General features: G+C 42.4%; 1 protein-coding gene across 3 annotated transcripts in view; it reads right to left on the bottom strand.

Moving 5' to 3' along the window:
• Positions 1-238: 238 nt before the first annotated feature.
• Positions 239-27,863, bottom strand: part of TXLNG (taxilin gamma) — a 52,401-nt gene continuing 24,776 nt past the window's right edge. The window contains exons 2-11 of one of the 3 annotated variants that reach the window (XR_014298528.1): positions 25,562-25,865; positions 22,927-23,018; positions 16,873-17,043; positions 15,049-15,243; positions 12,768-12,887; positions 11,018-11,092; positions 5,039-5,131; positions 4,302-4,397; positions 2,841-3,289; positions 239-308 (exon numbers count right to left, since the gene is read on the bottom strand). Coding sequence is in view for 2 of the 3 variants with exons in the window: in XM_082681654.1 (XP_082537780.1) it covers positions 2,999-3,289; positions 4,302-4,397; positions 5,039-5,131; positions 11,018-11,092; positions 12,768-12,887; positions 15,049-15,243; positions 16,873-17,043; positions 22,927-23,018; positions 25,562-25,865 (1,437 nt within the window). In the remaining variant the exon portion in view is untranslated. Of the gene's footprint in view, positions 309-2,699; positions 3,290-4,301; positions 4,398-5,038; positions 5,132-11,017; positions 11,093-12,767; positions 12,888-15,048; positions 15,244-16,872; positions 17,044-22,926; positions 23,019-25,561; positions 25,866-27,863 lie in introns of those variants that run through there. The other 2 variants (XM_082681655.1, XM_082681654.1) reach the window with 2 other exon arrangements.

Below are 27,863 nucleotides of genomic sequence, written 5' to 3'. Positions count from 1 at the left end.
TCTTCTGTCACCCAATCTGAGTGGCTGGTGCCCCATCTTCTTTCTTGAATCATACAATAATGAAACTATTTTTTAAGGCACAAGGAACAGTATCTACAACTGTCTTTGCACTTGATCGGCATTAAGGTCACATGGGCAACAAAAGAATACACAGAAGCTGTTAAAGTTTATCATACATATTTACTTAATCTATACAGAATTGAGTAGATAAAATCAGATTCACATTAGTGAAAAATCTCTACAAAATGTCTTTGAAAAGCAAAACAAGACTGCCTCTTAACAATTCGTATCCTCATGAAAGACGTGGGCTGTAAAAATAAAGCAGTGTGTTTAGCACAAACTAGAAGATATCTGCATCATTTTTTCACAGTTATTTCCATCTACAGTCTGAAAGAGGTAGATTTTTCTGCAACACCTGAGAATTGAATTGACAACCAGGTGTAGTAAAGGCAGTTGCATACATAACTAAAAAATACTGGTCTCAAGACCAAGAAATGTACTCCTACAAGTCTGAGGATGAAATGGTCCATTAGCCAAGACCCAAGTTTTCTCTACTCCTTGGAGTCTCCTGCCACTATAAATAATATACATCAAGATTCCATGATGGTGCAGCAAATGCAGTTGAAGCAAATTTGACATTTCAATCTTTCCTGGGCCAGCCTTAGTAGCATTACAGTGTTCTAGAATGTGGTAGAAACGGGGTGTGCTACAAAGCCACAACACTGGGCTGGCGAGGTGATTGCTTTAGGAGCGTGTCCTTCTCAGAGGGTCCCGTTTGTATTTATTCACAGGGTAATGGAAGGAGAGATTCTGAAAGGATACCAAATGCACCCCAGAGAGAATCCATGTCCTTTAAACACCATGAGAGCATCTAGCTAAAAATACACAGTAAGCCAAAAGCAGCAGGCCAAGTACTGTAAATCATGTCGCTTTACAAAGCCCTTGAAAACACACAACAGGTCCGTTACAATCTTCCACACAGGACAAGCACCACAAAGAAACGTGGCGGGCTACACAAATGGCTTAAGATGGTAAGAGCTGTACATCCAGCAGAGCGCTTGTGAAATGGGATCATTAGTACCAATTTTACAGTAGAGTGTATTTCTGATGTATACCTGCATTTCCTCTCAGGGAAATGAGTCCAATATTTCATTTAGTAACCGAAGGGGGTATCTATAAAAGGCTGCTGGAGGAGGATGTGTTTGTTTTTGCTTCCGACTCATTTGCACAGTAATTAGATAACCAACTTTGTGGGTTTCTTTTCCTTCACTGTCTGGCCCTTTGATTAACATGACTGATGGCGGAAGCTTAGATATAATCCGCCACTCCAGGCGCTGTTGCCTATCTATTGGACAGTTTTCAATTCTTCAACCCAGTTTAGACCATGAACGTGACAGGACAAATAAAACTTTAACAAAGAGAAAAACCCTTTTAACTGGACAGAAGGGAGTTTATTCGGTCCAGTAAGCAATATAAGAAGTGTCAGTTTGATAGTTTTGCTCAGTGGAATGTGCTAACATCAGTTCTAATAGAGCCTTTTTATTTCATAAAGTATTTCAATGCAAATTATACCAGGGACAAAGTCAAAACTCTCTTCAGTGCAGCCTGGCTAATGATGTGTATAAACTCGACCACATGTGACACTGTGAAGAACAAAGGAAGTTAGAGAGCAAATCCAAAAGTGATGTGCTGCATTTCCGAAGTCCCCCATTCCAAGTGTAGACACCTTGATAATACTGGTTTTTACTAAAAAAAAAAAAAAAAAAACCCCAAAAAAACACTAAGAAAAGGGGCAGAAACAGACTGAAAGCATAAGTAATAAATAGATCCTGGCTACTCTCTGCCAAGTTTCCTCAAAGTTAATGCTGGTTCCAGTCTTTGTTTTAGAAATGGAATCAGTTTCATTCAGTTAGCATGATCATAATTAAAATTCCCTTTAAAAAACCCTGGAGAACGGTGCTGTTTGGACTGTCGGAACAGTTGGACACCAACTTTCAAGCAGCCAGAAGGTAGTGCAGGGACTTCCGCTTAAGGAAAGCTACACATGATTTTATCCTCATCGCCTTACACTGACTGACAAAGGACTGTCAGTGGCAGCCCTCCGTGGGAAGTGGAGGATGCGCACGCAAACCAACCACCAGGCTCCCCACACAGCGGGCATCCAGGTGGTCCAAATTCAGATACTGCTTCTATCCTGAAAACAGTGGTGGGACTGTTTTTAATCACATAAACGTTAGCCCTGTCTCTCCAAGGATTTGCCTGTATATACTACTTTGTTTAAAAGTTACACCTTTATGTACATATTCTGCCAAAACCAAGTCTAGGTTGCAGCCACCTCAATTTGTCAAGTGATAAAAATATCAAAAAGCTAATTTGAATCAAATATGCTATGCTTGTTTCTGACCCAAGCCTAGACTTTTATTTTTACTTGGCATTTAAAATGGGCTATTAGACAAATATCTAATCACCTTGATATTTTTCTTTGAGTAATATTAATTGCGGGAGGGGCAGGATGTTTAAACGAGTATTGTTTTCACATCAGGAACCATTATCAGGGACTTCCCTGGCGGTCCAGTGGTTAGGACTGGTTCAATCCCTCGTCAGGGAACGAAGATCCCACAAGCCGCGGGGCGGGGGTGGGGGTGGGGGTGGGGAACCGTTATCAGAACAAAGTTCCCTTGTAATGGTCAGCCCTGGTGAGTGACATTTTAATTCGGACAATTCTGTGCAAGCAGCAGGGGAGAGGGAGAAAGGCAATGAGCACATGCATTCCGATGAAGGGGAAAGAGGCAGATGTGCAACACAGCTGAGGAAAATGTAGAGAGTAAAACTATTCAAACCTGCCAAGCAGCCTCCTGTACCACATAAGTCCAGTAGTTCTAAGAAAATACAGATATGGTAGAAAAAGTAAGAAAATTTTCACCACAAAACCAAGTTACTACTAACAGAGAAAGTTATACACAAAATAGAGCTCTCGATACAGTGATCATACTTGATCTCAGTCAACTGACTCGATGCTGGGCCCGGCACCCAGGGACTCGGCCTCCGGGCTGACACGGGCAGTGCTTTGCCAGGCGGCGCTGGGCTCCTCGGCAGAAGCCGGGGCAGCGCAGGGCTGGGCCCTGGGCGGCGCTGGGCCCCCGCCCGCCGCCCTCCCCGAGACCTGTTCCTTCAGCACCTCGACCTTCTCACTGAGCTCGTTCCTCTCCGTCTGCAGGGCCCGGCACAGCTTCTCCAGCCGTTCCAGTTTTATGTGAAAGGCCTTGTACTCTTTATCTCGCACAGTTTTCTGCAAAGAGGAAAAAGCAGGATTTATGTAACCCAACTGAATACAAGTTAGGTTACCGGATACAACAAATTTAAGTCTTTTGAGCCACTTGTTGGGTCACCTCTTGAACATGTTCAGTTTCTTCAACACCTCCCAACGTCCCGCCACCTGCCTTCTGCACACATAGCTACAGACACCAATTAACGTGGTTCTGGGGTGACAAAATGAAATTCCCCGTCATGTTTCTTAAAAAGAACCAAAGCTGGGCTTCCCTGGTGGCGCAGTGGTTGAGAGTCCGCCTGCCGATGCAGGGAACACGGGTTCGTGCCCCGGTCCGGGAAGATCCCACACGCCGCAGAGCGGCTGGGCCCGTGAGCCATGGCCGCTGACCCTGCGCGCCCGGAGCCTGTGCTCCACAGCGGGAGAGGCCACAACAGTGAGAGGCCCGCGTACCGCAAAAAAAAAAAAAAAAAAAAAAAAAAGACCAAAGCCCACTTTTAAAAGCATTTTGTATTGATGAATTACTAAGGAAATTGAAGATAACCACCAAAGACTAGCGGATAAAAAATGAAGGGCCTGCTTAAAAAAGAGGAGGACTCATCTTATTTCCACCTAGATTTCTCTTGTTTTTACCAATCCTCAGATGAGAACAGGATTTAAGGTGTGATATTTAGTGTTTGCAAACAGTACATCCCAGCTTCGTAAGACTGGCAAAAAGTACTATGCTACCTTTTCAGAAAGAGTAAGTCGAGGTGGAGAGAGAGGCACCCGAGTCAGTGGCCTGTGCTGGCCAGGTGGGCACCTGGTCGGAAGGCAGATTCCCCGACCCTCAGCCCCAGACCCAGTCAATCAAACGCCGGCTGAGCGGTGGGAAAGCCCACGTCACCTGGGACTCTAGCTGCGACTCCTGCCGGGACAGATCCCACTCAGCAGCTCTGGCCAGAGCCCTCGGCTAGGACGGCAGTGTCACAAGGCACGTCCCCCTGCCCTGTCAGCTACCTGAACATCATGAGCCCGCGGGAAACCACCTCACCTCTTCAGCCATTTGCAGAAGTGCTTTGTTATTGTTTTCCCATTTGGTCCGCCATATTATCGTTTCTTTTTCCAGTTTTTTAATTTTCTTTGTCATCTGCGAATCAACACAATTGCAAATTTAAATTCAAGGTTCCCTTATCTCTACAGCCCGCCCCACCCCCTGACCGTGCGCATACTAGTTCTCAGTTTAATATCGAGGATACCGCCTTCCTTATCACAGGCAGGAAAAAGAACCAGACGCCAAAAAATTGGTTTGCTTGAGGGAGAAAGAATTCAGTGGGAGTATAAACGAAGAAGAAGAAGGAAAAAAAAAGCTAAAAAGGTAGAAACACTGATCTGTATCGACCAACCAAAATACGTAGTTACTGTTCTGGGCGTGGTTGTCTTTAAATAATTTGATCTCCAAGGACATCGAGCTTTGTGAAAAGGGTGTGGGGTGGGGCTGGGAGGTATCACCTGAAGCAAGTAAAGACACCGCTTTACGGCTAGCAACAAATTGTATTTAATAGAGGAGTTAACTTTAATAAAGACAACTGTGAGGGCCTAGAGATCACTAGCTACATGGGGTACTACTGAGGGCAAAGTGACTAAACATGATGCCACTGGAGGATCAGAAGAGATGAAATGAAGACAGTACAGTAAAAACATGAACTCATCCAAGTAGCAATCATGCTTAAAATAGCTTCTTATATAAATTCCCCTTTAGGCAATACTCCACTAAAAATAGGCAAATACCTTTTCCATTTCCTGCCGGAAGGTTGTAAACAGTTCATTACTTTTTGCCATGGTAGTCTGGAATTCTTCAAACTTATCCATATAAAGAGAAAGCTACAGAAAACAAGTATAAAAAATTCAGAGTTCTAGGTAAATGATTTAAAATCCCAAACACTTTCAAAAAGAACATAATATGGTTAAACGTTACCTGTTATAAGCGACAGAAATAAGAACAAATGCACACCCAATCCTCGACCCCAGACATCAATGGCTGCAGTTCTAAGAACCCACTGGAATGCAATGAAACTTAGGAAGTTATGTTAACCTCACCATCTTTAGATGAAACTGTTTAAAATGTACAAATATTAGCTCCATTCCGCCAATTATAATAAAAACTGAAGTATGTGGAATAGCTATAAATTTCATACAATTAATCCTTTATGAACTACCTCCTCTCCTTATATTTGAAAAATTGTCCTTGGAAAAAGATCATTCTCTTAGAATACCACCTGCACAGTTCCTAGCTTGAAATCAGGGATATCTCTTTTCTTAATGTAGGCAGGAAAATGAAACAGAAGCCAAAGGATTGGTGTGGTTAGGGGAGAAAGAATTCAGTGGGAGTATAGTTAAGAGAAAAAAGCTGAAAGAAGTAGAAACAGCAATTTTTCTTTTAACTCCCACCCTTAAGGAATTTTTATTCTAGCTGGGAAAATAAGGCACTAACCGATAAGGCAAGCAGAATTTAGAACACAGAGTCACCTTCTCCCCCAGGACAGGAATTAACAGAAGCCAGGGGTGGGGGGAGGCGCGGTAGGGGTCAGAATAGAATAGTTAGGGAAGCTCCTTGTGGCTGAGGCCCAAGCTAGGTCTCAAGGGCAGGCTGAATTATTTCATTTCAGACAAGGTGGGAACCCTGAGAGCCCACCTAATGTAACTGCATTATTTCAGGATGAGGAAACAGGCCTGGAGGAATAAAGTGCTTTGCTCAAGATCACACAGCACATATAAAGAAAGCGGAGAAGAAAAGATCACCAGCGGCCCAGAAACAGCGTCAGCGATGCCTGTCCACCTTCAGCAGTGCTGTGTGCGGAGCATAAAGAGAAACCAAGACCAGGGCGGGAGGGGAGATGCCCTGGGAGGGAGCGGAGCAGCCGGTGGAAAGACGGGAGGCCAGCTCCGCTGTGTGGGAAGGAGACGCGGACCAAAAGCGACGCTACCAATGGCAACAGGCCAGGCGAAGCCACCATAAGACAGCCAAAGCACGCCCCCAGGAGGGGGAGGCTGAAGGCCGGGACCAACAGAAATTTCAGGGTGAAGAGAATAGCGCAGAGCATTTCCAAGCAGAGCAGTCCATAGAGGGGCACATGGTGACAGAGCCGCCAGGGCCGCTGGCCTGGGGTCGGAACAGCGGTGAGGCTCGGGCAGACTGGTGGAGCAGTTCCAGCACCTGAGGGAGATTAGAAGTTATGGCAGTCTTAGCATGGTCTGTTTTTATCAAAGACAGAACATCCAGGTGGACTGTCCCGTCAGAGTTCAACGCTGGCCCCCTCTGGGCAATGAGTAAGTGGCAACTACCATCTTGGACTTAAGGGCCTAGATTACAAAATTGGTCAAAACACACCAATAAGACTAAGGTCATCAACAAAGCCTGGAAACGGACATGGTGGGCAAGAGCAGAGAATGAGATGGACTCTTGGGAAGAACAGCACATTTGGGGAGCAGGAAAAGGAAGAGGCGGCAGCAAAGGAAACAAATTAACGATCAGATAACATGACTCAGGGCGACACAGATCACAGACAAGAGAAGCTGCACTGCTAACAGTACAACAGAACTGGAGCTGCCTGTGAACTCGGTAGAAGGGCCCTCTGGGGCCCTGCATTAAAGTCCATCTTCCAAAGCTATCTATAGACTTTTTATACGTTTTCCACATTGATTCTCTTCTCCATTTATGTGGACAACTGAATTTATAGGGCTAGTAAGGGGTTCAAAGTTTCCTAGAAGCATTCTAGCACAATAACTTATGGTGGAAAGTTCAAAAGACTTCTTCAGTTTTCACTCTAAGTTAGGCTAGCTTTATAGGAAACGAGTGTCACCATGCTGTAAAACGCACCCAAAGACAAACAGCACTCAAGAAATGTGTTCATACAGATTCAGGCCAGTCTGCATTTTAGAACTAATCTAGAGTCCTTACATTTAAAAAACGTGTTACATAATAAACTTTCAAAATGAGTAATACATTTTTTCATCAAAACGTAATCTACTTTTCTGAGAAAGGGTGAATTGTAGGTACAAATGCCTAATTTCACCTGTCTGTGAAGACATGGGAAGTCCTTCCTGTACCTCTTCTTTGAGTGGGGAGGCATCTGCTACCCTTACTCCATACAAGGCACCACAGAGAAAGACTGCATTAGAACAAACCTAAGGGGTCTGGACTGAAAAGCAGGGAGGCAACGAAGAAAAGCCTAGGCCTAGACAGCTTCATGGGTGAATTCTACCAAACACTGAAAGAAGAACAAACACCAATTCTTATCAAACTCTTCCCAAAAAGTGAAGAGAAGGGAATACTCCTGAACTCATTCTACAAGGCCAGCATTGCCCTGATACCAAAGCCAGATAAGACAGTACAGGCCAGATAAGAAAACTACAAGGATGGTTCAACATAGGCAAATCAATAAATGTGACACACCACGTTAATACAATAGCATGAAAGACAAAAATCGTCTGATCTAATAGATGCAGAAAATGCATGTGGTAAAATACAACATAAATTCATGATAAAAATGCTTAACAGGGAATCCCTGGTGGTCCAGTGGTTAGGAATCTGCGCTTTCACTGCCAAGGGCACGGATTCAATCCCTGGTCAGGGAACTAAGATCCCACAAGCCGCGTAGTGCAGCCAAGACGAAACAAAACAAAACAAACAAAAAAACGCTCAACAAACTGGGTACAAGGAAGGAACATACTTAATATAATAAAGGCCATATATGACAGAGCCACAGCTAACATCACACTCAAGTCAGTTGAAGGCTGAAAGCTTTCCCTCTAAGATCAGGAACAAGACAGGATGCCCACTCTCACCACTTCTATTCAACACAATAGTGAAATTCCTAGCCTGAGCAATTAAACAAGAAATAAACAGCATCCAAAGCAGAAAGGAATAAGCAAAACTGTCTGTTTGCTGATGACATGATCTTATATATAGAAAATCCTGAAGACCCCACAAAAAAACTGGTAGAATAAATTCAGTAAGGTTTCGGGATACAAAATCAACATACAGAAATCAGTTATGTTTCTATACACTAACAACAAAATATCTGAAAAAGGAATAAACAGAAATAAAATAATCCTATTTTCTATAGCATTAGAAAAATACTTAGGAATACATTTAACCAACGAAATGAAAAATCTATACACTGAAAACTGTAAGACATTGATGAAAGAAATTGAAGACAAAAATAAGTGGAAAGGTACCCTGTGTTCATGGATCAGAAGAGTAAATATTGTTAACAATGTCCACACTAGCCAAAGCCCTATCAAAACTCCAATGGCATTTGCCATAGAAATAGAACAAATAACCCTAGAATGTGTACGGAACCACAGAAACAAACAGAACAAAATAGCCAAAGCAATCTTGAGAAAACAAAGCTAGAGGTATTACACTCCCTGATTGCAAGCTTCATTACAAAGCTATAGTAACCAAAACAATATACTATGGGCATTAAAAGCAGAGACACAGACCAACGGGGTCAGAACTGAGAGCCCCCCAAAAAAACCCACACAGGGACTTCCCTGGTGGCGCAGTGCTTAAGAATCTGCCTGCCAAGGCAGGGGACATGGGTTTAAGCCCTGGTCCGGGAAGATCCCACATACTGCGGAGCAACTAAGCCCGTGTGCCACAACTACTGAGCCCATGTGCCACAACTACTGAAGCCCGCACGCCTAGAGCCCATGCTCTGCAACAAGAGAAGCCACCGCGATGAGAGGCCTGCACAACACAATCAAGAGTAGCCCCTGCTCACCCCAACTAGAGAAAGCCTGTGCACAGCAACGAAGACCCAACACAGCCAAAAAATAAATAAATAAATTTGAAACAAAACAAAACAAAAATAAACCCACACAAATATGGTCAATAATATTTGACAAATATGGTCAATAATATTTGACAATATTTGACAATAATATTCTTGGCTCAAGTATTTGAGCCAAGAATACTCAATGGGGAAAGGAAAGTATCTTCAATAAAAGGTGTTGGGAAAACTGGATAACCACATGCAGAGGAATGAAACTGGACTGCTATCTTGTACCAGTCACAAAAATTAACTTGAAATAGGTTAAGGACTTAAACAGGAGATATGAAACTGTAAAACTCCTAGAAGAAAACATAGGTTAAAAAGATCCTTGACAGTGGTCTTGGCAATTAATTTTTGGATATGACAACAAAAGCACAAGCAACAAAAGCAAAAATCAACACGTGGGACTACATCAAACTAAAAAGCTTCTGCACAAAAAACAATCAACAGAATGAAAAGGCAGTCTACGGAATGGGAGAAAATATCTACAAACCATATATATCTGATAAAGGGTTAATATCCAAAATATATAAAGAACTCATACAACTCAATAGCAAAAAATAAATTAAAAAAATTTTTAAAATCTTAATTTAAAAACCAGCTTGAATAGACATTTTTCCAAAGACATACAAATGGCCAACAAGTACATGAAAGGTGCTCAGCATCACTAGTCATCAAGGAAATACAAATCAAAACCACAGTAAGATATCACCTCACACCTGTTAACAAATGCTGGAGAGGGTGTGGAGAAAAGGGAACCTTGTGCACTGTCAGTGGAATTGTAAACTGCTGCAGCCACTATGGAAAACAGTATAAAGACTCCTCAAAAAATTAAAAATAGAACCACCATATGATTCAGAAATTCCACTTCTGGGTATATATCCAAAAGAAATGAAAACAGGATCTCAAAGAGATATCAGCACTCCCATGTTCATTGCAGCATTATTCACAATAGCCAAGGTATGGAAGAAACCTAAGTGTCCATCAACATATAACTGGATAAAGAAAATGTGGTGTATATACACAATGGAATATTATTCAGCCATAAGAAAGAAGAAAATCTTACAATTTGTGACACAGTGGATGGGCTTTGAGGGCATTATGCTAAGTGAAATAAGTGAGACACAGAAAGACAAATACTAAATACCGTATGATAATCACTTACCTGTAGAATCTAAAAAAGCCAAACTCAAAGAAACAGAGTAGAATGGTGGTTGCCAGAGGTGGAGGGCGGGAAGAAAGGGGAAGATGTTGGTCAAAGGGTACAAACTTTCAATCAGAAGATGAATAAGTTCCAGGGATCTCAGGTACAGCATGGTGGCTATAGTGAACAATATTGTACAGGGGAAGAAGGGAGGGAGGGAGGAAGGAAAGTTGGGGGCCCGCATTAAGGTGGCCACCACCTCCATACTCTACCTGGGAGTGGAAATGCATGATCAATAGGTAGTTTTTAAAATAGGTTACAGGCTCATAGCACAAAATTTTAAAGATTTTACGTTACCCTATATGAAAATGCCATTTTGTAGGTCAAATAAGTATCAGCAATTTCATATGGTTCAACCTCACAAAAAAGAACTAAAATCTGAAGATTTATCAGTTTTTCTTTAGTAGGAAATTAGCTGACACACATGGGAACAGACAGAGAAAGGGAGGAAATACGTGTGATACTGGAAGGAGGACCTGCACATAGCGGGACAAACTGTCCCTTCTGCCTGATTCCTGGGACCAAGTGCTAAAACCAGGAAAGTCCTAGGCAAATCAGGATGAGGTGGTCACCCTAAATGAAGATGAAAACTCCAAGAGGGACGTGTGATCTACTCTCAGGTCTGCTGGGAACAAGCAAAATCATCTTAGAGGAGATTCAAGGTATGTATCAAATGAACCATAGATTTTTTTCTTACAAATTCTACTACCCCTGCCGTCAAGTTACCTGCTGTTTTAGTTGTACTTCTTGTTGTTTCATTTGTTCATATTTGTGTCTTGATTCCGTTGCTTCTTTTAATAACTAGAAGACAGAAACATTCTGGCAAAATACTAATAGTCATTACAAATATGACTACAACGTCCAACGACCAGACAGTTAGGCTTAACCCTTCCACTCATTATTTTAGCAAGAACCACGACTCTATGAATGAAACATTCTGTCACATCAATTGCTAATTACCTGTATCTTTGATCTGTTCCATTGTTAACACTTAGGAATGTAGGAATACTCTTTTATTGCTTAGAAGAAGTACCCAGGAGGCCTAATAATAGGTTTACAAAACTCAGGGTTAAACTGTTGTCTTTTAGATGAAAATAATGAGAAGTCTAGTATTGAGCAGAAAACATGGCTGAGAATCTCGACATTATCTGGGTCATTTAGAAAGCCCCTCTGGGACGTCCCTGGCGGTCCAGTGGTTAAGACTGCGCTTCCACTGCAGGGGGCACAGGTTCGATCCCTGGTCAGGGAACTAAGATCCCACATGCTATGTGGTGTGGCCAAAAAAGAAAAAAAAATTAGAAAGCCCCTCTGCTCCATGAGAGGCAAGATGAGGCACTGTATGGAGCAAAACAATGAAATCAGGAACCTGGTTTCTGATCACATTTTTTTTAAAGCTGGGGGTGGGGGTAGGGGTGGTGATGGGATGGGAGCTTTAATTTATATACTTGAGTTTAAGAAAATTATGTAGTGAAATTGCATAGTAGGCAGCTGTGAAATTCAGTCCCTGAAGTAAAATGTCACACTTAGTCCAGTAGGTTTTGAAAAGTCCTTAAAACCAACCAGAAATAGATGTATCGTATGTATTTATTTAAATATGTGTATCATATTTCTATTCTAACTTGGGAAATGACAACTGTCTCTTCAGTTATGCATGGGATGGCGCTGTCAGTTCACATGGAACGACCACGGTGTATGAAAAATGTCTCTCTCTTAACCCTAGACTCACACTCAGAGTGACATGTTCACATCATGAGGGCCACTCAGGACCCGAGTCTTCAGACCTGGCTTGCCTCAGGGCCTAGGTTACTTAAGTGAAATCTGCATGGGACCGTCCTCATTATCATAACCACTTCTGACTTTTTTTTTTTTTGGTTAAGCAGGTAAAGTTAAATTTGCATGTGTTAAATATACAAACCCAATGACATTCCACTGTATTCACAATTACTGACAGGCCATATAATCTGAGCACACATTCTGAGAATAATGCTGAGTGATTAGGATGTAGAGAATTCTGTTAAAGTTTTTCAGAAAATTATACCAGAGTAAACAAATAAGTTTCCCTAGTTTCAAGTTACTTGTTTGAAATAAACTGTAACAGTATGAAGGACACCCATGTTTGGTAAGCTTGCTATTAAATCGAATCCCCAAATTTAATGTGTTAAATACTGCTATAATTCTTAAACTTGGTGGCCATTATCTAAAAAGTGAAATAAATATTCTAAGCACAGAAAAGTCCTATCAGTGCAGGTCTTTGCAGTAACTTGGTCTAATCTCTCCAGTGTATCTTCTGTATATAAAGTTAAATAGAAAGAAAAAGCTAATGTTTTCTAACACACACATGCCCTTCACAATCTAGAGAAAAAAACAATTAGCACAACCGAGTGCTAATTTAAATGTAGAATAAGTTTAACTGTTTTAAATGGCTTTGGTTACAATTTTGGCAATCATTTCTTTTTTTAAGAAATTGCAAACTTACAAACTCTCTCTCTCTTTGATGCTTCTCATCAGCTTCTTTTATCAGCTGTGTCGTCTGCTGCAGTTTGGCGTCCACAAGCTGCTGCTGCAGTTCCTTGTGTTTGAATACTTTATCAATGTGCTGCGGGGAACGTAAAATTTCTTCCGTCACTTAATGAAATAAGGGACAGGATGACGAGGAAACATGACACAAGTTACAAGACCTCACTCATGAGGCTGCTTTTCCTGCTAATACCACCGGGGCTAATACCAGCAAGGTGCCTGTCTGCATGCTGTGCTGGCAGAAGCCTGTGTCGGCATCCCTCCCTCCGGAGATGGCCCAGCAGCACGTCAGCAGCCGGCCTCATACTATTTCTGCCGTAAGGTGAAAATGAAGCTCAAATTGTATCAAGAAAAAGACGGCTACGGAGATCAAACTGTTAAACCCATAATACATCATACACATAATTACTGGATATTTTTTTCTCCCCATTAAATTTTCCCAAATCTCTCAATTGGAGGCAGCATGCTGTGATGGGAGGAATGGCCCCAGTCGAATTCTCCCCCTTGCTGAACGTCAGTCCCCTCACCTGTGGGGGGCAGCCACACCCACACTGCAGCACTGTAAAGGCCAACGCAATGGCTATACTATGTAAGGTGCTCGGTGCCTGGCACTTATCAGATAAATTTGATAAAAGGTCATTATGATTTCCAAGTGAAATTATTAAGTGGTTGTTTATGTACAATAAAGTCATCAGAACATCCCTCCCTGACCAAGGAAAGAACATTCAATAATACTCAAACTGAATAAGGCTCACAGGTAATGTGATTTCAACATACATAGCTTTCAAATTTTCTACATCTATAATGTGGCAGACTGTCATATTAAACTACAAAACTAAAACAATAATTTTAAGAAAAGTGAGGGCTTTATAATCTAATAGAAAATTTATTCTCTAGGACAAAAAAAGTTTCTTCAACAAACACTGTAAGAATAAAAAAGAGAAAAGGAAATGTTTATGTTAGAGACTTGACACACGTCAGCCAGTGAAGCAGACGGGCTTTATCTGGATGATTCAAATAGGTTTTTTCTTTTTTTAAAAAAAACGGGGAGACAATCGGAAAAATGTAAACGATGACTAGATTTTAATATTAAATAATTACTGCTAATTTTTCAGGTATGAAAATGGTATTGTGGTCACATCTAAAAATGAATCCTTAGTCTTTGTGAGGTACACCCTCAAATATATATGAATGGACTGATACCTTGGATTTGCTTCAAAATAACCCAGGGGAAAGTGATGGGAATATAGTTGAAACTGTGGTTTCATTTGCTAAAACCACATGATACAGTCTCTACTTTCTTCGTTTATGATTTTCCATAATAATAAGGGGGAAAAAGGTAAGCAAAAAGCATCGAGAGTGATAAAAAGAAAATCTTTAAAAAAACTAACAGTTTTTAAAGGGCTATATGGAAAACTAAATTAATATAAAGTTTGCCTTGAAAACTGGATAAAATAACCCACAGAGATGCCACAATCTTTTTTTTTTTTAAATCAGGTATTTTAATCTACCTCTATAAGGGATACAACACACATAAGAGAACATTTTACTAACTTAAAAGGCAGGGAATGTGTCATTTAAAGAACCTAACCCTTTGTTCCTGCCCATCTGACCTCTAAAAGGGAGGAACTTTAAAAAAGCACATGATCGCCTACTTGCATTTAATCTAGACACCACGCCCAGACTTCCCAACTGGCTTGTAGAACTAAGTCTTAGTTGGAGGCCAGTGACCAAGATGAGGTGCCACAGACCCTTCCAGTAAACTTTTTACTTCAATTGGGTGTATAAGGGTTTAGAAATAGGTTCGTTTTTTCTCCCAAATACTATAAAACCTCCACTAAAAAAAAATATCTGAAACACAGGCATAATGGAATGATAGTGTAGACCATACAGATTATCATGGACGTCTAAAATACAGTGTAGTTTGGGGCCAGGTATTTACTCACTTTTAGTCTAGACAAGGGGAAAATCTATGCTAAAATTACAATCTTCCAGAATCACATGGAAGACGAGTAGTGCTTAACACTGTCTCCAAGAAATCGCCTCACGCACCCAAATCCACTGACTTCCGGGCCATCGAGTATGGTCCCCACGAGTCCTGCGAGGGAAGGCCAGACTTCCACCATGCATACACAACGGTTCTAAAACACCCTGGAGGAAGAAGGTTCTAAAACACCCTGAAGGAAGAGCTTTAGTGAATGCTTTTGGTTCGTAGTGAGGGGACACACCAGCTGCCCTACCTCCTCCCTCAGTGCGTACTGCTCGATGAGCTTCTTCAGCTTTTCGCCCAGCTCGACGTTCTCCTGGCGGAGCTTGGCGTTGTGTATGTCGTGTTGCTCCAGCTGTGCCTGGATTTCATTCAAAGTGATTTGGAAGTGTGCAGTGGCCTCTTTCCGTCTTTCTTCCTCCTCTCGTGCCTGCTGCATATTTTCTTCCTTATTATCCAAAACAATTTCTGTTAATCGTACAGACCTATAAGATGGCACAGACGCCCACAAAAGACACTACTGCCATGTGGGTTCACTGCTTGCTGCCCTGAAGTGGTGCTTCTGAACTAGAATTCCTTCCCTTTATTTAGGACCGGAAGGCTCTCGTTTGAAAGCAAGCAGCTTCTCCTAGGTAGATAATCAGAGAGGCGCCGCCTGCCCTGCTCTACAGTAAGCGCTCTGTGATCAGACTGAGAGACGAGGAAGGAGTCTTGCCAGGCAGCTAGCCCCCTCCACGCGGGCTTCCCAAATACCCTCCCCCCTGGCTAGTCCTGCAGGGCAGCATCTGAAATCAGCCGGAAGAGGGCGATCCCTTCCTGCCCTTCACTTTCTGAGTCGCACCTTCTACTCCCTAGATGGCAAGGGACAAAAGGAATCTGCATCTTAAAAGCTTAGTCCCAACTCTTGCTCAGATCCAAGTGCTAAGAGACCTTTAGGTGTCTAGTGTCTAAAGCATTACCAGTCCAATCAAAGTGTGGACTTGCTATGGGGAAAAAATACCACTCAGTTTCATGAACACCGAAATCCAAGGATTCAAAAGCAAAGAAAACCTAACGGCTCCCACATCAGGTCAAGATCCATTTCCTGAGGGCTCCTATGTTCTAGGGCCTTGGGTGCCTGCCATGGTGGGGGAGTCTCACGAGCAATGCGGCTCAGTCAAAATCACACCACAACTGCACATGAGGACAGGCCCACCCCTGTGTCTCTGCCTTCTTCCCTTCTTCCTCTGTTGGTACCAACTAACTTTTGGATACCCGCTGCTTTGTCTTTTAATCAGCCGAGGAATAAGCGCTCTTCTAAAAGTACTTGGCAATGGGGAACTGGGATGGACAAGCGTGGCCGGTGATAAAACCAACGAACAGCCCTTGAGGAGCTCAGTGGGGCCTTTCCCTTCCCTCAAGTCTGCTCCTACTCGGCTTCTCATTTCATGTCCACTTTTCACACGTGCTAATGAACGACCTCAGTGCTCAGCAGGAAACTGCAAATTTGAGCTTCCTAAGCCATGGCTCCTAGTGGGAAAGCTGTGGTCTAAACATCAATCTCATCTAGATTCCCCACGAGCAAGTATGAGCAAGTATGAGGTGCGTTAAGAAGCACAAGGCCAAGCAAAACAGAACGGTGGCATCCCTGTCTCCAAGGAGAGACACGGATTTAGTTCAAATAGGTACACAGCGACTATAAATCAAGCTAAGCCAGACCCTCCTGAAAAACAGAAAACGGAACCAGACTTCCCTGGTGCTGCAGTGATTAAGAATCCACCTGCCAATGCAGGGGAGAGTGTTTGAGCCCTGGTCCGGGAAGATCCCACATGCCGCAGAGCAATTAAGCCCGTGCGCCACAACTACTGAGCCTGAGCTCTAGAGTCCTTGAGCCACAACCACTGAGGCCATAAGCCACAACTACTGAAGCCCGCACACCTAGAGCCCGTGCTCCACAACGAGAAGCCCATGCACTGCAACAAAGAGTAGCCCCTGCTCGCCGCAACTAGAGAAAGCCCGCGCACAGCAATGAAGATCCAGCACAGCTAAAAATAAATTTTAAAAAATTAAAAAAGAAAAACAAAAGGAACCAACTCACCTTTAACGTCTTATTGTGACGCTGAAGTTCCCTGCAAAGAGACTCGAGTTTGCTTCTTGCCAAGATAGCCTTGCTGTGTTCACTCTGCAAATGAACTTTCTCTTTCACGATCTGGGCTTGCTTCTTCTGCAGAATCTTCATTTGCTTCTGAACGTTCCTGCTCTCCTCCAGCTAAAAGTAATAAGCACTTTACATTTAGGAAATACAGCGAAAACCTTTGAGTTATGGCTGCAAGAATTACAATAAGAACTAAGGAATACATTTCCAAAAACCCACAGTATTGTAGTGTAATATTTTATTTTAACTGTTTCATGCCATGCTGCCCTGCCAACCTTCTCTTTTCCCATTATGATAGGAAAGTAAGCAAATGATTTAGGGTAGGAAAAAAACAATCTTAATCTCTTTATTTATTTATTAAAAACAAAAAAAAATGACGTTTTGGACTTTTTAGGAATCGACACCAGAAAGTTTTACTTTCTTGAAAAACACACTCAAGCTACTTTATTGAAACAATCCTCCAAATCAGAACTCAATAAGCAGCACTCAGTTCTTTGCAAGTGAGGGGGGCGCACTGCAACTGTAGGTCTGGAGCAAATGCGTCTGTTTCAAGGTTACACCAACACTAACAGATAAGATGGCAGCCTTACTGACCTGTTAACTGGAGAAGAAAAGGATGCTGAGTCACTATTTCAAGAGCAAGAGCGACACCTTGTGGCCTCTCAAAACACACCACACATCCTTACAGGCGAGATGCTTATAGCTATTAAAAACACCTTTACGGAAATCCCTCCCCCCCCCAGAAAATAATTCTGTTTTTGTAAAATACTCTCGTAAAGTAACCTTACTCAGGACCGTGGGCTGCAGGATCTGCACACCCTATCAGTAACTCCACCGAGGGCTGGAACTCCCCCCGCCCTCCCCAGATTCAAGGTAACCACAACCCTGAATCCTGGGGTCACTACTCCTTTGCTCTCCTCTGTATTTTATGCCATCCGTGTGTGGTCCTAAAAGAAATCGTTTTTCTGTTTTTGTATTTTTGCGGTACGCAGGCCTCTCACTGCTGTGGCCTCTCCCGCTGCGGAGCACAGGCTCTGGACACGCAGGCTCAGCGGCCATGGCTCACGGGCCCAGCTGCTCCGCGGCGTGTGGGATCTTCCCGGACCGGGACACGAACCGTGTCCCCTGCATCGGCAGGCGGACCCTCAACCACTGCACCACCACGGAAGCCCAAGAAATCGTTTTGATTTTAGTTGTTCTGACTTTATTGTGGCTACTGCAACTGAGAAACCAAAATTTAAATTTTCTTTAATTTAAATGAACTCAAGGGACTTCCCTGGTGGTCCAGTGGTAAGGAATCCGCCTTACAGTGCAGGGGACTCGGGTTCGATACCTGGCCAGGGAACTAAGATCCCACATGCCACGGGGCAACTAAGCCCGCACGACACAACTACTGAGCTCGCATGCCTCAGCTAGAGCCCACGTACTGCAAACTGCAGAGCCCACGCGCCACAACTACAGAGCCCTCGTGCCCTGGAACCTGCGCACCACAACTAAAGAAGAGAAAACCCGTACGCCACAACTAGAGAGAAGCCTGCACACTACAACGAAGAGCCCAGGTGCCGCAACAAAAGAGCCCGCATGCCGCAACAAAGATCCCACATGCTAAGACCCAACGCAGCCATAAATAAATAAGTAAATAAATCTTTAAAAATTAAAATAAATGAATTCAAGATTAAATGGCCACAAATGACTAGTGGCTACCATTCTGGACAGCACAGCTGAAGATTACACTGCTAGGATTCATTCAGATTGTTTGCATGTAGCTACAGAACAGGGACCAGCAAACTTACTCTGTAAATGGCCAGAAAGGAAATATTTTAGGCTTTGCAGGCCATAACATGTCGGTTGTGTCGTCACTGTCTTTTAAACAACACTTTTAAACAACAATTAAGTAAAACCATTCTTAGCTTGTGATCAGTACAAAAACAGGCCTTGCTGGCTTTGGCCCTCAGGTTGTATGCTATTTCACTTTTTAAAAACTATGCAAGGGGCTTCCCTGGTGGCACAGTAGTTGAGAGTCCACCTGTTGATGCAGGGGACACGGGTTCGTGCCCCGGTCCGGGAAGATCCCACATGCCGCGGAGCGGCTACGCCCGTGAGCCATGGCCGCTGAGCCTGCGCGTCCGGAGCCTGTGCTCCACAACGGGAGAGGCCACAACAGTGAGAGGCCCGCGTACTGCAAAAAAAAAAAAAAACTACGCAGGGCACTTCCCTGGTGGCGCAGTGGTTGAGAGTCCGCCTGCTGATGCAGGGGACATGGGCTCGTGCCCCGGTCCGGGAAGATCCCACGTGCCGCGGAGCAGCTGGGCCCGTGTGCCATGGCCGCTGGGCCTGCACGTCCGGAGCCTCTGCTCCGCAACGGGAGAGGCCACAACAGTGAGAAGCCCGCGTACCGCAAAAAAAATAAAAAAATTAAAAAATAAATAAATAAATAAAAACTATGCAGGGACTTCCCTGGTGGTCCAGTGGTTAAGAATCTGCCTTCCAATGCAGGCGACGTGGGTTCGATCCCTGGCTGGAGAACTAAGATCCCACATGCCGCGGGGCAACTAAGCCTGCACACCACAACTAAAATGAGCCCATGTGCCGCAACTAGAGAGCCCACGTGCTGCAAGGAAAGATCCCACAGGCCACAACTAAGACTTGATGCAGCCAATAAATAAATAAATATTTTATTAAATAAAATAAAAATACGCAGCACACAACACACTTTGTTGACCCAGTCTCTTGTCAATAGGCAATTGAGTTGTTTCCAGGTACTCAGAACAATTCGCATATTCTCACACATGGGCTTCCTGGTATACACCATGCAAGAATTTATCCTGAGTGCAAACCTAGAACTAGGGTTGTGGGGAAGTGATTTCTAAATGTTCTGTTGCAGGCTTCCCTGGTGGCGCAGTGGTTGAGAGTCCGCCTGCCGGTGCAGGGGACACGGGTTCGAGCCCCGGTCCGGGAGGTTCCCGCATGCCGCGGAGCGGCTGGGCCCGTGAGCCATGGCCGCTGAGCCTGCGCGTCCGGAGCCTGTGCTCCGCAACGGGAGAGGCCACAACAGTGAGAGGCCCGCGTACCGCAATCAATCAATCAATAAATAAATGTTCTGTTGCACATGACAATGGAACACTGTTTTCCAGAGTGGCCGGCACATTTACTCTCACACCAGCAATTTATAAGAAATCATGTAGATGCACTTCTCCAAAAACTTCATACGATAACAATTCTTCCTTTATGCCACTTACACTGGACATAAAATAGCATGTTGCTATGGTCTTGATTTGCATTTCCCTGTATTCATAAGATCGAACATCCCTTGTATGTTTACCTTTATGTTAAGATATCTTCGAATCTTGATGTTTCTCCACTTCTATGAAATGCCTCCTACACATCTCTTGCCCAGCTTTCCATTGGGCTAATTGTCCTTTTTGTATTCGTTTGTAGGTGTTCCTTGGATATTCCTCACATTGAATCTTCTACTGGTTATTATTTGTTGGAAATATGTTCTCCCCAGTTTGTAATGTGTCTTCTCACTTTCTTTGAAAATGTCGTTTGATGAATAGAAAGTCTTAATTTCAATACAGCCAATTTCTGAAATCTTTTCTCTGGTAGTGCTTTTTGTGTCATAAGAAATCCTTCTTTTAATTCAAGTTTGGAAAAATATTCACCTATTAATATATTTAAATAAAGCTAAATGATACCTAAAATTTTCATTTAAGTCCTTAATCACTGTATATGGTGTTCAAGGATCTAAATTCATTTTTTCCCCCATAAGGATATCCACTTTTTAAGCTCCGTTAATTTCTTAAGGATTGTATAATTCTCTCCTGAATGCAACTATAGATTCCATAAAATGCTCCTCAAAATCCCCAAGGGGTGTTTCCTTCCCATGGAACTAATAAGTTGAATCTAAAATTTTATAGAGTAAAGAGTCAAGAACAGCCAAGATACTTCTGATGAAGAGGAGATACACCTACCCAACCAGAAAATCAAGATTTATTATTACACTATAATAATCTACACAAACTAAGGAATGGGAAAGAACAGCACCACTACGTACTTAAGGACCATGTTACAGGCCTAATGGGATCCACACTTAGCAAGTGAAATGTGACAATTTCATAAACCCATGTTATCTGGTGAACGTGGCAGCCACAAGATCTCCCCAGAGGACAATCCCCATCACAGCGCAGGCACCCCTCCAGCTGCTCTACAGGACTTTCCTACCTGTCTGAGCCACAAGCACCAGTGATGTCAGACGATGCTGTCACCAAAAGGACAGAGGACAGTGATGGCAAAAGGGAAGTTTACGGAATAATCCTCGGGAAAAGCCTACTGCCTTGATAGTCTCACTGCTATATAACCTATATGCTCTACCTTTTAAAAGAAATGAGTGTTGTTTCAAGAAACAAAGCTTTATAACATTTTCTGAAAACAGTACACGTTTCGTCCTTCATATGCTCAGCACAAATCTAAATCAAAGAGAGGTTGCTCACTAAGCAAGTCTTCAACGTGTCACATCCTAAAATGAATGTAGCGATCATTACTGGTGCTTTAAAAGAATCAACCATACCCTCCCCCCAACACACACACAAAAAAAAGGCCACAAACAAAACGCCCTAGACTCTTGCTGCTTAAAAAGTGTGATGCAAGGGGTAAGAGTATCATCATCAACCTCACCTGGCAACTTGTTAAAATGCAGACTCTCAGGCCCCAGACACAGTGAATCACAACGTGCCTTTGAACAACAGAAGTCCCAGCATCTGTGTGAGTCTAAGAAGGACTGCTCTAGGCCACTATCTGCCCTTTCTTCTCCTAATCCACGTGTGACTGTCTGCTGTTGTCCCAACAACACTGGGTCAAGTAGCTAACCTGCTACACTACTTTTTTCTCTCTTACTCTTTTCTCCATTTTTTTTCTTTTCCCTTTTTTGTTTTTGTCTTCTTTTTCTACCACTTCTCACGTGATTCTCTTCATGTGGATGGAACCAAGAGGGACTGTCTTCCACAGCCAATGGAAGTGTTCCTTTCCTGAAGCCAACAATCTGACCTTGTGTTTTCTGCCATCTTTGTATCTGTGACTGTTCTAGGCTATTTTCATTGATGCACGGGGTGTCCTGCTGCTCTGAACAGAAGGTGCCAGACTGCTGAATGCCAGCTAAGTGGGGGTATTCCCGGACCCCTTTGTAAACTGAAGGAAAATATAACTGTAATTGAGTAATAATTCATTTCCAAAGCTGGTCACTGACAAAAAGTAGCATTTACGACACGGAATAACTGCTTTAACAACAGACGAAAACGCATAAACATTGTCCATGATAACTCACCTAAGTATTTCACAAAAGACATTAACTTAGCATATTAGAACCATTCGTTCTAAAAGCTTCCCACAACCCTTATTTCAAACGGTTCAATGGCTTCCCCATTCTTCAACTTAAAGAGGACAGCAGTGTTTCCATATTGAGACTGCTTTCATAATTTGACAAAGAGAATTAATGCTACTTGAAATAACTCAGGCACAGAACAAATGAGGTTAATTTCTTTGGAAGATGGAAAGAGTAATGCCTGGCACATATTAGATACTAAATAAATACTTCCTGAGACACAGTATTGTTTTAGTAGACTATTTCACCTAACTCACAATTTCAGTCACAATGGTTAGAGCCTTTATCTCTAGAATTCCCTTGGGAAAAGTTAACTACAGGAACCACTACACTCCAACTGACTGGCATTTAAAGCAACACAACACAAGACTGAGTTTTAGAAAACCTATGCTGTATCTTCAGCATTATAATGCTCTATATATGTAACACCTTACAAAATGAAGTCATACAAGCAACAAAAAGCCCCAAGAAATCAGATTCTCCTCTTCAATTCTGGAGTAAAGTATAATTTTACATGTAAAGCCACATCAAAAGCTACATCATATTTTAAAAAGCTTATCAAGCACATACACATTTTGCTATACTTTATATGGACCTCACTCCCTTGATTTAATACTCACAAGATCGGCATATTTCTTACAGAGAGCTGCCAGCTTTTCTTCTGGAGTTGAAAGGGTGTTTAGGGCTTGCATCAATAATAAGACTTCTTTTCCTGATGATTAACAAGATAAGAAATAAGTCCCAGAAGAAGAATGAGATCAACCTGTAAATTCTAAATAACACTTCCTATGTTCTGACATCCAGAGTAAAATAATTTATGCCTATAACTAGAAATAAGAGATTTACTAGCTAAATTAAGAAAGCTATTTTTAAAATCTGGGTCAGCAGGCACCCCTTCCTCCCCATCTCCACCCCAAATTTCTTCACTCACTAACACTGCGAGCTATTTGTGAACAGAACTCTTGCTGAAGGCTTAAAAATTCCCTTGCTTAACCACTGATATTCAGGTTAAGAAAAAGGGCAAGTTACAAAGGGCAGAATATTTTTATATGCTTCCTCCTAACCAAGTACGAATATAGAAGGAAGTTCAAAGGCAATTTCGGGTGGTACTCTCCACCTATCTAAGACGCTCATTATCACTGGTGACACAGATCTTTGCCTTTGAGCAATTTAAATAACTTCTGATGACTTACTAAGCAGATTCTGTGTGTTAACCAAATTTAGTGTAAAAAAAAGAAGAAGAAGGATGTCAAGATGGCACTTCCCTTGGGAAAAAGAGCTGAACAGTATTTTAAGGACTCTGGCAGTGAGAAGCAGGTGACTGAGACAGGATGGAACAAATGGTGTTTTAAAATAAGTGATAAGTTTTATTTCTTCAGCTGGGTGGTAGGTACCATTTTTATTTTTTTAAACGTTCACTCTTCATGAAGAGTATTTCATTAAAAATACATATGTGATGGCAATTCCCTGGTGGTCCAGTGGTTAAGACTCCGTGCTTCCACTGCAGGGGGCACGGGTTCAATCCCTGGTTGGGGAACTAAGATCCCGCACGCTGTGCAGCATGGCGAGAAAGAAAAATAAAAGTGAAAATGACTCTGACTTTGGTGTATGGTGTTCAGATTGCTATGAGGAAAACAAGTAGGCTAACTTCAAAACAGAATCCTTTTCCAACCACAGAAAATTTTAGCAACAAATCCTCTCTCGTTTGGCCCAAGGCCAATAAGAATTTTAAGAGAGATGACAAAATATGATTATTGAATATGATTAGAAATAACAGTAAGGTAACTTGCAATTTTTATGAAGAATTTTAAACTCACACTCTACCTGGTTTTTTCTGAGATACAACTCACATACCATAAAATTCACCCTTTTAAAGTGTACAGTTAAGTATAATCACTAAGTCGTACAACTATCACCACTGTCTAATTTCAGAAACCCCATGCCCATGAGCAGTCACTCCCGAGGCTCCCTCCTCCAGGTCCCTGGCAGCCACTACTCTACTTCCTGTTTCCATGGATTTGCCAATTCTAGACATTTCATATTAAGTGGAATCATATAATTTGCGGTCTTTTGTGTCTGGTTTCTTTCACTTAGCATAATAGTTTAAAGCTTCACCCACAATGTATGAAGACTTCATTCCTTTCTACCACTGAATAATATTCCATGTACAGACAGACCACATTTTGTTTATCCACTCATCAGCTGATGGGTAACTGTGTTGTTTGGACTTTACAGCTATCATGAATAATGCCGCCTTGAGCACTCCTGGACACGTTTTTGTGTGGACACGTTTTCAACCCTCTTGGGAATATAACTAGATGTAGAACTGCAGGGTCGCATGGTAACATTATGTGTAACTTTTTAAGACTCCTTCTGCTTTTACACATTTAACTGGGGCTGCTAATATTGAAGAAATTTGTCTTGTTCGTAAGGAATTAAAAATTTATAGAAATATGAAAAATAATTTTAAGTTTGCCAAGTTAACAGAAAATGGGTATAATACGAAGGATCACTCCAACTCAGCATATAGAAAACCAAACAAATTTAAACACTGTTAATCTCAGGTAGAATAAGTATAAAAAACGTAGGGGCAACCAGTAAGCTTAAAATAAAAGGAGAATTCAGATTTCCTAATGAGATTTACTGTACCGCATTCTTCATCCTGAATCTCAAACACAGCAGAAGAAAACATACCCTTGAAAACCAGTGTTAACCCACTTCTTGAACTTCACCCAACGTTATATCGTCTCTAAAGTTTTGTGACTAGGTTTAAAATAAAATGATCAAATAAATACACAGTTTTCACAGTAAATTTTGGTCAGACTACATTAAAGATGCAAAGAAGGCAAATCAAATACTACTTCCGTCTGGGACTTCCCTGGTGATCCAGTAGTTAGGACTCCGCGCTTTCACTGCCAAGGGCGCGGGTTCAACCCCTGGTCAGGGAACTAAGATCCTGCAAGCCTCATGGTGAAGCTGGGGGTGGGGACTACTCCTGTCAAATTGGCCCCAGATTTTTTTCACGAAAGCCCATTCTTGACTACTGAGAGAGAAGTAACCTCCTCCTCTGCTGTCTCGGGCCCCCCGGCACGTCACTGCAGCAGACAGGCTGCCTGCCCCACTGAAAACAACAGATGTGTCAGCTGAGCAACATTGCCCCCGACGCTGGCCATGTTCATCATCACCTGTGCTGCGGACAATACAACTCAAAGGAGCAACGTGTGAAACATGCAACCCCCAAGCTGAGGTTGTTACCTAAGGTTTTGTCTTTGTTCCTGTCGCACTCTGAATCTTGCTGACCATCAGGAGGATCTGTTCGAGCCTCTCGCCCAGGAATTTCCTCCCTTGACTCTCGTGTGCAGTACTCTGGGCTCACCAAACTCCTGCCCTTCGTGATAAAGTCACTGTGTGCATCCTCTTCCAAGGAATGCTTGTTACTTGTGCCACCACAGTGTGAGCCTTGATGCTGAAGAATATCATTGGACTGAGAGTTATGCAACATATCCGTTTTCACCCCTAGCCCGCACATTCCAGCTTCTTCCATTGTGCCAATCACAAACTAGAGGGAAGGGGAGAGGAGAAAAAAAGATGGGAAGGGGGGTTAAATTAAATGTAATCAATGTTTACAATCCATCACACACCACAGGTTGACAGCTTTTTCCTTTCTTAGTCATTTGTAAAACCGATGTAAACATGGTAATTTCTAAGTTTCGCTGAAAGGTGACCTCACTGTAAATAAGAAAATTAAAGTTAAGATGGCCAAAAAACACACGGAAAGATGCTTAATATCACTAATTATCAGAGAAATGCAAATCAAAACTACAATGAGGTATTACCTCACACCAGTCAGAATGGCCATCATCAAAAAATCTACAAACAATAAATGGTGGAGAGGGTGTGGAGAAAAGGGAACCCTCTTGCACTGTTGGTGGGAATGTAAATTGATACAGCCAATATGGAGAACAGTACGGAGGTCCCTTAAAAAACTAAAAATAGAATTACCATATGATCCAGCAATCCCACTACTGGGCATATACCCTGAGAATACCATAATTCAAAAAGATACATGCACTGCAGCACTACTGACAATAGCCAGGACATGGAAGCAACCTAAATGTCCATCAACAGAGGAATGGATAAAAGCAGATATGCTACATATATACAATGGAATACTACTCAGCCATAAAAAAGCATGAAATGCCATTTGCAGCAACATAGATGGACCAAGAGATTATCATACTGAGTAAAGTAAGTCAGAAAGAGAAAGACAAATATCATATGATATCGTTTATATGTAGAATCTAAAAAAATGGTACAGGGCTTCCCTAGTGGCGCAGTGGTTGAGAGTCCGCCTGCCGATGCAGGGGACACGGGTTCGTGCCCCGGTTTGGGAGGATCCCACATGCCGCGGAGCGGCTGGGCCCGCGAGCCATGGCCGCTGAGCCTGCGCGTCCGGAGCCTGTGCTCTGCAACGGGAGAGGCCACAACAGTGAGAGGCCCGCATACCACAAAAAAATAAATAAATAAATAAATTTTTTAAATGGTATAAATGAACTTATTTACAAAACAGAAATAGACTCACAGATGTAGAAAACTTACAGTTACCATGGGGGAAAGGGGGGGAAGGATAAACTGGGAGGTTGGGATTGACAGATACACACTACTATATATAAAATAGGTAACTAATAAGGACCTACTGTATAGCACAGGGAACTCTACTCAATACTCTGTAATGGCCTATACGGGAAAAGAACCTAAAAAACAGTGGATATATGTGTATGTGTAACTGATTCACTTTGCTGTACACCTGAAACTAACACAACATTGTAAATCAACTATACTCCAATAAAAATAAAAATTAAAAAAAGAAAGAAAATTAAAGTTAAAACAAATCACAGAACTCAGTGGTACCAAAGGAAGCAAGAAATGCCATTTAGTTGTACATCTAAACTTGTTTCAAAAAAAAAAGTATCAAGTTGTGTTAGTGCCCTAGCCAATAAAAAATAAACATATTTCCTTATAAAAATTCACCACTTAAAATAATTAGCATCTTAAAAGACATGAAATTATCCCAAGTTAACGAATGTTAATTATTCTGGTCTTAGCCTCTAGGACACAGTACAGCAGAGATGGCTCACTGGCTGTCCAGCAGAAACCCAGGCTCCTCCACAATCCTGTGGAGCCGGGACTGGTGGCCAAGTGCTCAGACCGGCCGACACTTCCCAGCCCCTGTCATCTGGCCGGGACTCCCATGCAAAGTTGCCACCAATAAAATGTGAGCCCAAGGAATGACTTTTCCTTCTGCAACAAAACTTTTTTTAGAAGCACACATTCTTTCTCCTCCATCTCTTTCCCATTCTGGCTGGACGCAGAGGTCTCCAAGACCCCAAGAGATGGCAGAGCCACAGGATGAAAGCAGCCCGCACCCCTAAAGCTCACATACCTATACAAGGAAAGCCATCTGTCTTACTAAGAACACCCACACTGGGCTATCAGATGAGAAAGAGAATACCTTTCTCTCTTATAAAGCCACAGACATTGTGAGAATTAGGTTTTA

This window comes from Grampus griseus (assembly GCF_964374135.1).
Source record: "Grampus griseus genome assembly, chromosome: X".
In the NCBI taxonomy this organism is placed as follows: domain Eukaryota; kingdom Metazoa; phylum Chordata; class Mammalia; order Artiodactyla; family Delphinidae; genus Grampus; species Grampus griseus.
This window is presented reverse-complemented; position numbering and strand designations above follow the sequence as displayed.